The sequence below is a fragment of the Cynara cardunculus genome (genome assembly GCF_001531365.2).
Source record: "Cynara cardunculus var. scolymus isolate 2C chromosome LG 2, CcrdV1, whole genome shotgun sequence".
NCBI classification, from domain to species: domain Eukaryota; kingdom Viridiplantae; phylum Streptophyta; class Magnoliopsida; order Asterales; family Asteraceae; genus Cynara; species Cynara cardunculus.
The window spans coordinates 65752599-65766752 of NC_037529.1; the positions used below are offsets into that span (position 1 = coordinate 65752599).

A 14154-nucleotide genomic window follows, 5' to 3' on the forward strand; every position below is an offset into this window, starting at 1 on the left:
ATCAACACCCTCTTCTTCATCAGAGCACCGCCAATCTGGGATTTTTGTTTGGCGAACCAACATACTAGGAACGAAGGTTGATTCATTGCTATTTTTATGTTGGGGTTTTAACCATGTTAAAAAGCAAAAATAATCGACTTTTGGACCAATACAGACACGTCGATTAGGAACCAGTTAGAAATTTGAGAATTTTTTAGGATCAGTTATACACAAAGATCGAACTTCAACGTTTTAATGATTTTTACAAATTGCAATTCAAGTTTTTCACAATTTTTTTTTCCAAGTAAAATGTAATACTTAAAGTGATCTCAATGCATAATTTGAAATATCATAATTTAAAAAACTTGAATGACATTTTTGTGTAAAAAATATTGAAAAAATGATTTTCTTTCAACTGGGTCAAGCCTAAGATCAGATTTGGCACCGAGATCAGTTACCAGTCCTAGATCATTTTATGAAAGAACACTAGTTAAAATGTCTATTTAAGTAAACCTTGTTTTATTTCATAAGTGAAAATGAAAAATCATGTTTAAATTTTATTTAAATCAACTTTTGTAAATAAGCTATTTTATCTGATTTTAATATAAATGAGTTTTTAATCCACCTTAAGGGTGCGTTTGGTACACTGGACAATACGTGATAGAACAAAAAAGTGGATCTTTGTTCCACATTTGACAACACTTTTATGTGAAAGAGACGCTAACAAAGTGGAACATGCCTGCTTCACCCTTACCCCATGGAACATGGTGGAACAGACTTATATTTTACAAATACAATTTTAAAATAAAACTTATTCTCTTTTAAAACGTTAAATATGTCTCAATATTTACATTTTATCCATTTCTTAACTTTTATTTATTATATTTTATGTTTTTTAAACTTTCATTATATTATTCTTAAAATCTTATTTTTATATGTTTTCTATATATTTAAATAAATAGTTAAAGTAAGGTACGGGCTAAAATAAGTCTTTGTTTTGTTCTAATAGAGTCTAAGGCAAAGCTAAAGTGGTTCGTATGCCTACTTTACATGTATTAATTTATTATATATAAATAAAAAAATATATAAAAAATAATATAAAAATTAAAAACTACATAAACTTTTTATTTTGATGTCATTTTAATTTTGATGAAAATATATCTTGTTATAAAAAACAATTACTTTATTATAATTTAATAAATTAATTAAAATATATAAACAAGTTATTAAGGTAAATTGATCATTTTTCTTGTTCTGTCAAATTCTATCTTACCAAATATTGAACAACTATTATGTCGTATCATATCCTGCTTGAAAACCAAACACACGCTAAAAATACATCCAGGACCATACATGGTCGGACCTACCATGGGTTACGGTGGCACGTGCCACCATATTATTTCTCCATCGAAGGATAAAAAAAATTAGGTTCGTGAAAAGTGTAACTGTATTAATCTGTTGTGTGCCACCGTATGTATTTTGAAATTACAACGAGAACAAGTTTTACTTGGTAGAGTTGGTTTGCAAGGCTTTTATTCCACTCAAGACCCAAATTCAAATCTTGTTAATGTCATTTTCTTAGTCAAATAATGCCACCGATTGAAAAAAATTATATATATTTATTTCTTATAGTCAACCGGTGTCACTATTTGAAAATTTTTTGCTATAATTTTTTCTTATAATCAAATGGTGAAAAAAATTCTAGCTCTATCCCACGGACCATATATAATCTCCTCTCTTTAATATGATGGGGATGTTTTTGAGATTCAAACACCAACACTGCCTTCTATTTCTCAAATGGATTCTTGTATTGCAATTCAATGCTTTGACTTTCACAAGTCAAACTTGCTTTCCATGGAATGGAAGCCAAGAAGCTGATCAACCACCAAATTTTCATACACTTTTTCTGCTACAAATAACATCCTGATCTTGATTGTAAACATTCTTCAGCAAATCTTGAATCTTGGAATACATCATCCCGGTTTCCGGCTCCCGTTCTTGCAGTTTAATCTTGTCGAAAAGATGCATTCTCTCAGCTTCGGCTTCGGCTTCACTCAATCGGAGCTTCAAATATCTTGCAGCATATTCTTCTTCCTCCGATCTCTTCGACTTGGCGGCAACAACAATTCTCCGAAGCCGATCGGCTTCCCTTCTTGCCTTATCAGCTTTCACTTGAAACATATCTGCCTCTGCCTCCTTCAATCTAACTATGCTTTCCAATTCTTCTATCTGTTGCTTCTTTTCATGTCTTCCCATTTCCAGTTCTGCGATTTCCCGCCCCTTCTCCTCCAGTTCACGGTCACAGTTATCGAGCTCTAATCGTGCTTTTGCCACCATTTCCATCTTCTCGTTCGCCACCATTTCCATCTTTCTGATCGCCTCCTGCACCACTTCATATATTTTGTTGCAGGCATCTTCACTTCCACTGGGATCTGGTCTTTCTGGTGAGTCCAGTCCAAGCTCTGGACATAAATAAATTGGTAAAAAAACCGGCAAGAAACCATGTTGGATGCACCATAACAAAATCGGTTTCATGAGATGTCAAAAGCGTAGCAGAAAAAGTGTTGGTAGTAACGATCTTATATGAGAAGCACAACCGTTTAAGCCTATTATGCAATCTGTTAGACCTTTTATAAAGCCGATTTTACGCGGGTGACAGTTATTTTATAAACAAAAGATGGATCTTTAATTCTTAGTTGAGTGCAGTTTATACTTACCCTTGAAAAATGTCAATATGATTTCACAAGCTGTTGCCTCTGCCATTCCACCCTTGAGTTTTTCTAGAAGCTCATCAGACTTCCAGAAAAGCTGCCTCCCTCTAGAGTCCTGGCTACCACCAAAGATTCTACTCACTGAATCAAGCTCCATGATCAAATGTTGACGGGTCCAAGATGGTGCACAGTGTTGGAACACACCTTTAACCCATCCAAAGAGCTCGGACGTCCGGCTACATGCCCTGCATCTAAAGACCATTTGTGGTGAACTAACTCCACCCATCACGGACGTCCCCATACAAACTTGCTTTTCGCGTATAGCACAGTCGGTATGAGTCCAATGAGAACAAGAATCGCAACCAATCCAACGACAAGTGTTGACATCGAAGTCGAATTTGGTGCATATGGTGCACATGCAGAGATTACAGAAACCCATTTCATTGGAGCAAATGTTGCACTTGCATTCTTCGGCCGGAAGGAGGCTTTGGCACGCGATGTTTCGACAGCGTTTGTAGACAAAAACCTCGATCAAAGCGGATTGAGATAGATTGATGTTAGGATGAAGAAAAGCTTGAATTCCTGAGTTAATAGCGACGAGAATCTCTAGCTGTGTTCGATGAGCTTTGGTTAAAGTCATGGTGTTCAGATCAGACCTGGTCTGAACAAGCTTCTGAAGAAGAAACAGATCTTCTCGATAATGCGATCCACTGATTCCTTCAAGAATCTCACGGAGTACCATCTTTAATTCCTGTAGGTAATCATCAGGAAGTACACACATTTTCTCAGAAATGACATCAACTCTTTCTCAAGCTATATCTTGAAGATAAACCTTATGCGAATCAGCAATCCGACGGATGACCGGCTGGTCGGTGATGTCGTTTTCTTTTTTAACAGTCTTGACATCGGCAGTCGGAAAGGTTTCTCTACAACTGGAACTCCCGGCGGCAGACTCACGAAGTTGATCAGGATTCGTAGCAAGTGTACCAAAAGACGAGTGTGGCCATCTGGCAGGAAGCATGTTTGATGGAGGTTGATTATGGTTATTGTTGTTGGATCCAGATGATGCCGCCATGATCAAGTTTCTGAATTCTCTATTGCTCAGCTTGATGCAGGGGAAGAAGGTGAGAAGAGAAGATACCAACCGTTGTTCCAAAATCGATTGGAAGCCAACAAAATGGAGCAGATGGGTGTCTAAACTTGAAGTAAACAGAAGGACGAAATGAAGAAACTTGAGAGGTGGGTTTGCAGGAAGATTAGATGTGGAAGAAAACAAGGTTTTGGGGAAGAAACAGAAAGCAATAATTAGGGTGTAGACGTTGACCGGATGGATTGGTGCAGAAGACACAGTTTGACCGTAGGTTGATATTGTCAACGTACCTGGCCTGCTCATCATTCCATTCCAAACCCACTTCGCCAACAATGGCATCACGTTCCAAATTTGGGTTTTGATTGAGAAAATACAATCTTGTAGGAATATTTTGTATATATCTTGTCATTTCAAGAATAGTACGATTATTAGAACCGACGATAGGTTTATAAAGTTTCTATTTGGTTTCATCAACCGTTGTCGTCAACGTGCGACTATTTGATACTTGGTCGTTGTTGTCCTAAGAAAACCCACAAACCCCCCAAGGTTAGCGTATTTGACGAGAGGTTAACGAACAAAATGATTCAAGTTCGAGTTTTGTTGGGATACCACCTTATTTGTTAAATGAACCTCACCTTTCGTCCACTCTAGTATTTCCCATCAACCTCAATCTGTTACGAGAGAAACTTGTCAATGAAAACCATAAAAAGATTCACACCCATATGTATTTCTCCTTTCTAGACGCATTTAGTATAATACGTTAATACTCTTAGCAAACAAATCTCATACGTCATTTGTCTAATGGAACAAATCATACAAGATTCACATCTATATGTCCATTGCCATTTGCAAAAGGTAACAGGCACCAAATCACTGAAATTCCAGACTCGAATTAGATAGTTGAATAGCAGGACATCTATAGGCACCTGAAGGAAGGAACCACAACTTGTCCAAGGCGTCACTTGCATTGCTGAAGATGAAAAGTTGCATATTTATCGGTTGAATGGTCTAAAACCAAGCTATGATGATAATCATGAACATAACGATGAACGTCTATACCAGATAATCATGTTTTACATTAAACATTGGACCGAATAGGATGATAAATACCTAATACTAGCATACTAGTGCTATCATTATATGGTGTTGATGTATGTTTTATCAGTTATATCTATTCATGATTTGAATCTTATGGAGAAGGGAAGGGCGGGGAGGATGTGGGATGAGCAATTGAGGTTGGACATAGCGACCTTGGATATTTCCAAGGATATGATGTCTGAAGAGCACTTGGAAACAGAGGATTAGGATATCAAACTAGGAATGAGACCTATGGTTACGATACTCGAGAAAAAGGGAGTTGGTCAAGTTAGGCAAGATCGTCCCTTAACATGTTAAATGTGAGATTTTGAACAGGGCCCTCGAAATTTTGGGGCCTAAATTTACATGTGTTTAGGGTCTTTTTATCGACTTGTGTAAAACTGTGGCCGAAATTATTTATGTTTAAACCATTATTTGTTTGGTTTTAGGTTCAAATTATTAATGATTTAGGTTTAGTTTCAAATTGTTAATCATTTTAGGTTTAACCCATTTTTGTGCTTGACATATATTCTCTAATATCCCATTTATACAATATACTCAGAAGTTTTAGATGTAACACTCCAAAAAGATTGGAACGTACCTGAAGTTAGGAAAGGGGTAGAGGGCTGACAGTTTAGGCCGAGGAGGTGTTTTTTTTTCGTACTTGCCATGTGTGGTATTGTCTGACCCTACCTTTTGTATTTATTCGTTGTACCTCTTAATACTTGTGCTTACTTGCTTTTCTCGTGTTTCTTTCACCATATGCTAATCTTTATTGCTTACACTCTTGAACCAAGAGGGGGGGGGGGGTTTCATGGATCAACTTGTCTACTCTTTGAGACTGGGGTCAAGTTAGTGCACATCTAACCTCCAACCCACCAGTGGGATTCACCGGGTATATTTGGTTTGATCTGAATCTTACGATTCAATTGAAATATAGGTCCCACTAGCAAAACCATGTCTAAATATTTTATCTTGTTACTTGTTTTTGTATCTGTAGTTTACAACAAGATTTGCATAACTGGCGATTTTCTCTTTGTGGATCTAAAACTGATATTCTTTAGTAGCCATTTGACTTGTTGATTTAAAAGAAAATTCTACATAGTTGGATGTTGATGGGATTGATAATAACTACAGTAATCAAGAACAGATGCAACTAATGCAAAAATAATTCAACAACAATGTAATAAAGGGGAAAATAGTCCAATGGTTGATTTGAACCATACCCTTTCGTTGGAAGAATGGATGGAAGCCGTTGCCACGGCATTACAACGGGCACTATAACGGAGGATAGAGGATAGAGGATGTGTCGATAGCCTGTGCATGTTTGTCCAATCAAAGCTGGCACCACGAATAACAGGGATAGTCGAATTGGTTCAATTTAACAGGGTTACAAGAAACTTCTGGATGCTTCTTGTAAATCTTGATTTGGTCTTTTAAAATCAAGATTTAACAGCTTCGCTTTTCAGGGAAATAAGGACGATTTTTATAAAGTATGTGAACGATTTAAAAGGTTTATGTATCTACAAATTAAAATAAAATATTTAACAACGGTTAAAAGTTTATTATAAGCTAATGGATATGTGAGAAAGAAATATGAGAGAGAGAGAGAGAGAGAGAGAGAGAGAGAGAGAGGGGTTAACCTTCAAAATCAATTATTGATGACTTTTTTTGTTGTTTTCGTATTGGATATCAGTAGAAAACTAGAAAAGTAGGGAAAATAGACCGAGATGGATGGTAGAAGCTTGGAGCACTTTCATAAAGCATCGTTTGTGCAATGAAGTTGCAAGACTGAATCGGTGAATGAAGGTATTATTGTAAAGAGCAAGACTTGTCTTGTATTTGAACAAAGTCCCTCATCATTCTACCAACTAATCTAATGAAAGTATTAATGTATCATTGTATACAAATTTCCTTTTAATGGTGATTTTTTCCCACCATTCTACCAAAAATAGTTGGCACAGATGTCTCTTGTCCATGGCTACAAAATTAAGGGGTTGTTTGGGATTGCTTATTTGAAACAACTTATGCTTTTCTACAAAAACATTTATCAACTTATTATAAGTCAGAAGGGTTTAACTTCTTTAAAAACTTCTTATTACCGATTTAGCATCAATATGAGTTGTTTATCCGAACACTCAAAAGTACTTATTACCGGTCTCGTACCAAAATAAATCAATAAGATATTTTTACGTGCAATAGCAACAAATGTTTGATACATGATTCGGGGTATCCGTGGACCACTTCTTCCCTTCACCCCTAAACCCCTCTTCACAATCCTTCACCAGCAGATTTATTTTTTCATGAAATTTTGTATTTTTCTCCCCACAACCAATTCACAGCCAAAACGCATACAAAACCATGAACTCCGTACTTCTCAAAACTCCACCTTTCATCCATCGTCTCCCTTTTCCCCCTTCAAGAATTCCCGAACATTTTCCTCCCTTTCGCTACCATCACACTACAAATTCATTGCAGAAACAAATTCAGATTTCAGGAACCTCCAGTGTTTTCAGAGTTAAATCTTACCCAAAGAATTATGTCACCAGTGAATTTGAAGGCGAAGAATCTGTTAAAGATTCGCCAAGAGAAGAGGATTTGAAGAAGTTTGGGGTTTTACTGAGATGTGGATTTGTGGTGGGTTTGTTGGTTTTGGGGGTAATTAGATGTCAGAGAGTTCTGGCAGTGGAGGCTGGTAGCGATTTAGGGGATTTGACACAGAAGGGTATGGTTTACTTAAAAGGTTTCTGGAACGGTCCCAAAATTTCACAGGTTCTTCGAGTTTTCAGAGAGCAAGGCTTGATTTTAGCTGCACTTTTGGGCTTATCTGCCTTCTTTTCAATGGCCGAGACTTCAATTACCACTCTTTCGCCATGGAAGGTATCTATTCGTTTACCACTCTTGTTTTGTTTTTGTGCCACCTCTTTCCACTTTATTTGAAATCGATACAATTGCTTCTGAAAACGGCGTCTTCTACAAAATGTATGATACTATACAGTTTCTTGTTTGCAGGTGAGAGAATTGGCTGAAAAAGAAGGAGAAAATGGCGTCTTCAGGCTGCTACGCACAGATATCACTCGCTTCCTCACCACCATTCTCATTGGCACAACGTAAAGTTCCTATCTTTGTGATTCTAGTTCGTTTTCTTTCAAGGGGTTTTAGAATCTAAGCATGAGTTAACTAGAAAATGGATTATTGGAGCGAAGAGATGGAATATTGTTATTGACAACTGTAGCAACTTGTCCAGTGTGGTCAACATTGGAGCTACTGCACTTTTCACAGAGGCGGCAACAACGGTTTTTGGCGAAGCTGGTGTTAGCGCAGCGACTGGTGTGATGACGGTGTGTGTCTAAAATCCCATTTTAAGTTCAAGAGAGGATACCTGTGATTGTTTATTACATTCAAGTTGGATACATGTTAAGTAAAATGCATGAATGAACCATCAAGATTTAGGGCCCCGCTTGTTAGCTTAATGAGATTCGGCTTATTCAGTCAGCTATACATGACTATTTGGTAGTGGCTTAAGGATATAGAAAATGGCTTATTTAGTAAGCTTTTAGGAGGGAGCTTTACGTAGAAAGCCACGTTTTTTCCGAACCTATCATTCCCAATTAAAAAACAAGCTCCTTCCATCTATGAAAAACCCTTCCAAACAAAAATCTTCCCAATCTATACATAGAGATTAATCCATACAAGCAGCTTTATCCATAAAGGACTTGATGAAAAACCAACCAAACAGCCTCTTAGACTTTAAGGGTGCTTTTGGTACTAGGACTGGATTGGACCAGACTTTGAGACGGGCGTGAGTGTGGTAGGTGGGTGAAAGAATTGCGTAAGGCTTAGGGTTTCAATTTGACATGGGTAGTTTAATAATTTACCAATCTTGTCTCCTTATCTTTGTTCCACCTATTTTGGTGGAATGCATTTTTGTTCCACTGAGGAATGTCCTGTCCCATGTGGCGCCAGATGTGGGACAAAAGGTTCTTTGCTGTCCTATCCATTCTGTCCCATGTACCAAACGACCCTAAGGGACCAAATTCTTGCTTCCTAAACAATGACAAATTTCAAAAGGTGCTGGGAAGCTGAGGCAAATTCTTGTCTATGCCTATTGCACTTTGTTTAGCACGAGTGTTTTACTTTTTCGATAAACACCTACAAAGTTATGTGATATATACGGTGTTTATGTGATTTAATGCATAAAATAAGAGGTCATCTTAGAAAGCTAAAATTGTTTGGTGATCGATTTCAGGTGGTTGTTTTACTTCTCACTGAAATTACTCCAAAAAGTATAGCTGTTCACAATGCTACTGCGGTTGCTAGGGCTGTGGTAAGCTTGATTTATATATACTCACTGATACATGTAATATCTATAGTTTACAAAAATTTGCACAGATCCTTACCCGATTACTGCTACCTTCTGTTGATATTATTTCATATCGACCTAATTTGTGTCTCAAATAATACATAGGTCCGTCCAGTTGCATGGCTCTCTTTGGTTCTATATCCAGTTGGAAGAGTTGTTACATTCCTTTCGATGGGAATGCTTAAAATTCTTGGCTTGAAAGGGAAAAGGTAAGCCTTCCTCCCCCCTGTTGACGTTTCTTTCGAGATATTCTGTCTGGGGACAGATATATGGTGCATACCTATAAATTTACTGGTTGGTCGCAATGGTGGAAGCAAATATGTCTCCTTTCTGTTATTATATGATTGTGGTTATATGGTGATGCTGAATTGCACGATGCATCAAATTGGTGATCATGGTTATCACGGCAAACTTCCTATAGGTGTCAGGTGTGTGTTTGCATTTTTAGTAGGGGAGCAACAAGGTGGTCTAGGTGTTGCCAGTTACTTTCCAAAAGAGTATTTCGTATTTATACCCTTTTTCTTTACATTATTTATATATGAATCACTCAAATTTATGTATAAAGTGTGAAAAACATTACATGAAGACCATGCACATTATCAGTTTTCATTGCATATTTGTAGTAGTATTTATTCAATCTATTATTATAATGCAATATATCAGTTAGGTCTTGTTTGTTAGCAGCTTAACGAGCTTAATGGGACTCGCAGCATATTCGGACAGCTATACATGACTGTTTGGTACGGCTTAATGATGTGACTTATTCAGTAAGCTTCTAGGGGAGCTTTATGCAGAAAGCCAAGTTTTTCCAAACTTGCCCCTCCCAATTAAAAAACACGCTCCTTCCATCTAAGAAAAAACCCTCGTAAAAATCTTTCCAATCTATACAGACAGATTAATCCAACCTGACAATTTTATCCATACAAAACTTAATAGAAAACCAACCAGACAGTCTCTTAGAGTACCGGATAACATAACCATAAACACCTTGACACCATCCTGATGCCTTGGTGGGCCCTTGTTGCCTCGCTTAACTTTGATGTTCCAATTAAATTGTGCACCAGTGAACCATCCGTCACTGAAGATGAACTCAAGTTGATGTTGAGGGTTGCTGAATTGAGTGGGGCCATTGAGGAGGAAGAGCAGGTATGCATAAAATAATTTACATCACCTATGCTGCTTATTTTCGGTATTTCTTGTTGATCCTTACTGCAATATGCGTTGCTGAAATCCATTATGCAGGATATGATTGAAAAAGTGTTGGAGATAAAAGATACCCATGTGAAGGAGGTAATGACCCCTCTAGTAGATGTAGTTGCAGTTGATGCTGGTGCAACATTAGTTGATTTCCATCACTTGTGGGTGACTCATCAATATTCTAGGTAAATTTGCGGTCTGAAACAGTTGGTTTAAAGAAAATAGTTCTGATTATATATTTACTGAATAAAATTTAAAAATATACTTACAGGGTGCCGGTATTTGAGCAGCGAATTGATAACATTGTTGGCGTAGCTTATGCAATGGATCTGTTAGATCTTGTTCAGAAAGTAACATCGCCTCTGCTTGTTTTCAATCACTATATGTTTTATATATCAAGATTCACATTCATCAGGGGACTTTGTAGGGAGATATGCTAGAAACTGCAGCGGTGGGAGAGATTGCTCACAAGCCTGCGTATTTTGTTCCTGGTAAGAGTTGACTTTGACTGTATATTCGATAGTCATATAATATTTTGATCGCATAGAGTGGTTTCGTACGCGGAGCAGAACAAAAACTTGTTGTCGTTTGGCGTGACTTTAGACTGGAGTAGGACGGGACTGAGTGTTTGTTTCTTGTCCCCACCAAAATAGGTGGAACAAAAGTTAGAGACTGGACAAGATTGGTAAATTACTAAACTACTCATGTCAAGTTAAAAATTTAAAACCTTTAAGAATTCTTTCACCCACATACCTCACTCTTGCCCATCCAGTCCTATATGCTTACCAAACGCACCCATATCGGTGTCTATTGTTGTTACTGGCATATGCAATGCTATGTGATTGGCTGTGAAACTAAACGGGACCCTTTGAATGAATATTTTACTGGATAATCTTTACGTTAGGTCCAACCATCCAGCATAGTTGGAATCTAATACAATCAAGCGTGTTTTTTGTGGATCTAAGTAGCTGCTGATAGAATGAACATGATTCTTAAATTAACCAGAATTCATTGCAGATTCAATGTTAGTCTGGAATCTTCTGAGGGAGTTCCGTATCAGGAAGGTCCACATGGCTGTTGTTCTCAATGAATATGGTGGAACTGTTGGAGTACGTTCATGTTCTTGATGCTGTATCCTATATTTTTACACCTAGAGCCACCCTTTACTACATCATTCATTTTTTTGGTAATTGTGGGTGTCCGTGCCAACTTACACGCACCTCGACTTATCCCTTGCGTCCTGAAGTTAACAACCAGACACACCCTTCTGTGGCGGCCCCCCTTTGGGGGGGGGGGGGGGGGGGTTGAACGGGTGACCACTTGGGAGCAAACCCAATGTCTGTGCGTCATCTATTCAGAGTATGTCATCAAACATTTTGACAGTAAAAAATCAAAGATTGACTTTTGCTTCGTATCTTGACAAGCAGATTGTAACCCTCGAAGATGTTGTTGAGGAAATTGTTGGTGAGATCTTCGATGAGAATGACTCCAAGGTAACTTCTCAGGAATTCTGAAAATTTCATGTAATTTACAAATCCACGATTTTTGGCAAACATTTGTGCGAACATATAATAGGAAGATACTCATAATTCATGTCTTCATGCATAGTATATAATATTGTTGGATTACAGGAGGAAATCGAGAGAAAAACCGGGAATATTGTAAAGGTAGCAGAGGGAATTTTTGATGTTGATGCAAATACATCAATTTACCAGCTCTCTGAAGATCTAGATATCGTTTTGCCAGAGGTATTCGTTATATATTCTACTTCATCAATTTTGATTGTTAGTTCGTTAGCTTCATTATATATAGAGGTCAAATTATATATATATTGCATGCAGGATCACCAATACGAGACGGTTTCAGGTTTCATCTGCGAAGCATTTGGATATATTCCAAGAACAGGTGAAAGTATTAAAGTAATTATGAAGAAAGCAAATGAAGAAGATGGTGATGAAAGTAAACAAGAAACCGACAGTCATGATGAGAAAGATAGATGTCAAACATTCAAGCTCGAGGTAGTTTTAATAACCGAGCCTTTGATTTGCCAAAAAGGGTGTTATATAAAAAAATAAAAACCGAATCTTGTTCTCATGAAACATCACATTCCATCTCCTTATCGGCTTATCCATCCAAAATGATTTGATCATTCCTTTAACCTTCTTGTTGGTGCTGCAGATATTGGCAGGAAACTGTAGAAAGGTTAATACTGTCAGATTTGAAAGGGTAAACAATCACTCGGCAAAACAAATCAAAGAAGCTGCTCGTGTCGTGCCCAGATTCTGGAAAAAGAAATGGAAAAATGACGAAAGCTCAGGCAGCAGCGATGATGAGAGATTGTACGTGGAAACACCTAAAGCCACCTTCTCCCGAGACCGTATAATGTCAATAGATAACCAACAATGATCAAAGGTATCAACTTTCAGTTATTGTCTTATTTCCCTCCCCTTATAAGTTACAGAAGAAACTAAAAAGATGCAAAAGATCAAGAAAAAAAGACCAAAAAGTCAAGAAAAACAAAAGCTTTTCTACAGATGAAGGGAGGTATCGACTTCCGGTTTGTCATAAGCATGCACAGATGTTGAATCTACCGACCAAAAGTCCATGAAGGATGGGGTTTTTGCAGGTTTTTTGGGTTCTGCTTGCTTTGTGTATAACTCGAGTCCAAGAGAGAGCGGATCTTGAAAACCTGGTCTCGTGGTCGTTTTTTTAGTTGGTTTATGGAAGATCATCTCAGGGTGCACCAACAATCTTTCTGGTGGCTCATAATGGTTAGTTTGACTAGTGGTTTCAGACCCAGGGAACAACCTTAATAGCTCCATCTCTTCTCTCTTCTCCCTCATTTTCTCCAGCTGCCTGAATCTTTCTTGCAGGAGAGCGATAGAGGAAGAACCACCACCACCACCACCACCTCCTCCTCCTACCGCCATTGAGTTGCCACCTTGCCTTCCCATGGACTGAAGAGCCATTAGTTTCTTTTTATCAGATTCTTGTCTCAACCCTATTGATGATTTGATTATGTTATGGTTGTTATATATAGGGAAAGTGTATTTAGTAATAATATGTAGCAAGTGAGCCTCCCTTTGTTGATTCTGGTGACGTAATCGGGGTCCAGAATCGGCAACAGGAGCACAAGATCCAAGGAGAAAGGAGACATATGAAGGGAAGAGGACTTTTTGAAGGAGAGAAAGGGCAAGGGAGTGAGTCCAAGGGGGGAAGAGTGGGTAGCATTTGGAAGGTTGTTTTTGTGAGAATATAAAGGGTTGGGGTTAGGTTAGGTTTGATGCTGTGATCAGGTTTTGTATTTTTGGAGTGCCTTAAGCTTTGTAGAAGATGGTTACATCTTTGGCTTCTTCTTTATGGAGTTTCTGCATTTGTTTATTCAGGAAGAAAAATTAAATATGTTTCTGTTTCTTGAAGCTAAAGTAGATGCTTGCGTCTTCACGACTGTCGATTTCATCGTATAATTCATTTAGATTCGTCGGAACTGACTTTTCCGACAAGTCAAAATGTGGGTGATTTTAGTCTCGTCGAGCATTTTGGTGTACTTGTCATTTACAAACGATTGATGGGGTTTGGTTTAGTTATAACATGAGTTAGGAGGTGTGGAATGTACGTTTGCTTGTGTAAACAACCTTGGATGGATCTAAGATCGCTATAAAACGGGGGTCTAGAGGCTTGGTCTAGGTCCAGCGTGAAGTCTCGTATTGAAGAACAAGTTTGACTCAGAAGGCCAA

General features: G+C 37.8%; 2 protein-coding genes across 2 annotated transcripts; one reads left to right on the forward strand and one right to left on the reverse strand.

The window, feature by feature from the left end:
- Positions 1-1872: 1872 nt before the first annotated feature.
- LOC112506318 (OBERON-like protein) lies at positions 1873-3765 on the reverse strand. Its single transcript, XM_025110327.1, is given in 2 exon segments — positions 1873-2441; positions 2697-3765. Coding segments are annotated over 2 exon segments (1638 nt in total).
- A 3453-nt stretch (positions 3766-7218) lies between these two features.
- Positions 7219-13852, forward strand: LOC112506320 (putative DUF21 domain-containing protein At3g13070, chloroplastic). Its single transcript, XM_025110328.1, has 15 exons — positions 7219-7737; positions 7870-7967; positions 8105-8198; positions 9107-9184; positions 9326-9429; positions 10285-10366; positions 10463-10602; positions 10689-10767; positions 10845-10908; positions 11435-11526; positions 11845-11910; positions 12049-12165; positions 12259-12435; positions 12596-12829; positions 13044-13852. The coding sequence occupies exons 1-14, from the start codon at positions 7219-7221 to the stop codon at positions 12821-12823; spliced, it is 1938 nt and encodes a 645-aa protein (XP_024966096.1). The 3' UTR covers positions 12824-12829; positions 13044-13852.
- Positions 13853-14154: the final 302 nt, after the last annotated feature.

What these genes read in the sequence shown, in the direction of transcription:
- LOC112506320 (XM_025110328.1), top strand. Translation starts at nt 7,219, where the DNA reads ATGAACTCCGTACTTCTCAAAACTCCACCTTTCATCCATCGTCTCCCT. An exon ending in GTGACTCATCAATATTCTAG is followed by an intron (nt 10,603 to 10,688) that starts GTAAATTTGCGG and finishes ATATACTTACAG; the next exon opens with GGTGCCGGTATTTGAGCAGC. An exon ending in GCCTGCGTATTTTGTTCCTG is followed by an intron (nt 10,909 to 11,434) that starts GTAAGAGTTGAC and finishes AATTCATTGCAG; the next exon opens with ATTCAATGTTAGTCTGGAAT.